Source organism: Sinocyclocheilus anshuiensis, unplaced genomic scaffold (genome assembly GCF_001515605.1).
Source record: "Sinocyclocheilus anshuiensis isolate Anshui unplaced genomic scaffold, SAMN03320099.WGS_v1.1 C32433506, whole genome shotgun sequence".
Taxonomy (NCBI): domain Eukaryota; kingdom Metazoa; phylum Chordata; class Actinopteri; order Cypriniformes; family Cyprinidae; genus Sinocyclocheilus; species Sinocyclocheilus anshuiensis.
The window spans coordinates 1-976 of NW_015616349.1; the positions used below are offsets into that span (position 1 = coordinate 1).

Genomic DNA, 976 nt, shown 5'->3' on the forward strand with positions numbered 1-976 from the left:
AAATGTAGTTTCTTATCTGAATACATGTCAGTGTATCTGACTGAGGTCTTCAGGTAACAGTAAACATTCATCTTAACAGCTGATTATGTACCTGGTTGTGTAGGAGCTGCAGTTGATTTAGAGCTGGTGACTGGAGATGGTGTCTTTGTTTCGGTTGGAGCTGTAAAAGATGAAGGTTCAGATACGTCATAGACTACGATCATATTTAAATTACTGATGATTAATTGTTAATATAAATAATTTACTTGGATACTTGACAGTATATGTGGCAGAGGTCTTCAGCTGATTTCTCTGTTTAGCCTGACATCTCCACTCTCTGCTGTGATCTTCATTCAGGAGTGTTGTAGTCAGAGAGCTGATACACTGTTCTGAGGAGAATGATATCTGAAATCTGGAGTCTGTCTGCAGATTCACACCAGCCTGATTCACCCAAATCAGCTGAAGTCCCTCAGAACCGACCAAAATATCACAAGTGACTTGATCATAATATAACTGACATGAGAGAGTCACAGAGCTGCCTGATCTGATCTCAGACTGTGAGGATGATGAAGAGACTGAAACAGAAAATCAGACAGAGATTACACCACTGATTTCAGTCTTTTCGGGGAAACGAACATTACTTTTAATTACGTTTAATTCAACATATAATCATATATAATTCCACAATAATTCACAGAAACACTGACCATGAAGAACATGCAGATAAACATATACATCAGTTCCTTGTTGTTCTTCATTCACATATTGTCGGCAGGAGTAAAATCCATAATCTTCTTTTGTGACTTTCTTGACGTTCAGAGAGCAGTCAGAGCCCAGACTCAGTCTCTCATGTCTCTCTATTTCATTCTTCTTTATCCCTCCAGCAATCAGTTCAACTGTCCCTGAATGTCTGCTATAGCTCCATGTAGTTGATGTGCAGTCAGAAAGAGCATTATTACAGGACAGACGGGCATTTTCACCAGAACTGCAGAACACA

The 976-nt window shown here is 39.2% G+C and overlaps 1 protein-coding gene across 1 annotated transcript; it reads right to left on the reverse strand.

Annotated features, from left to right (window-relative positions):
• Positions 1 to 91: 91 nt before the first annotated feature.
• Positions 92 to 972, reverse strand: LOC107682646 (uncharacterized; the record flags this gene model as incomplete). Its single annotated transcript, XM_016478822.1, has 3 exons — positions 92 to 160; positions 246 to 554; positions 687 to 972. Coding segments are annotated over 3 exons (664 nt in total), but the record flags the coding sequence as incomplete, so codon positions are not given.
• Between the last annotated feature and the right edge of the window lie 4 nt (positions 973 to 976).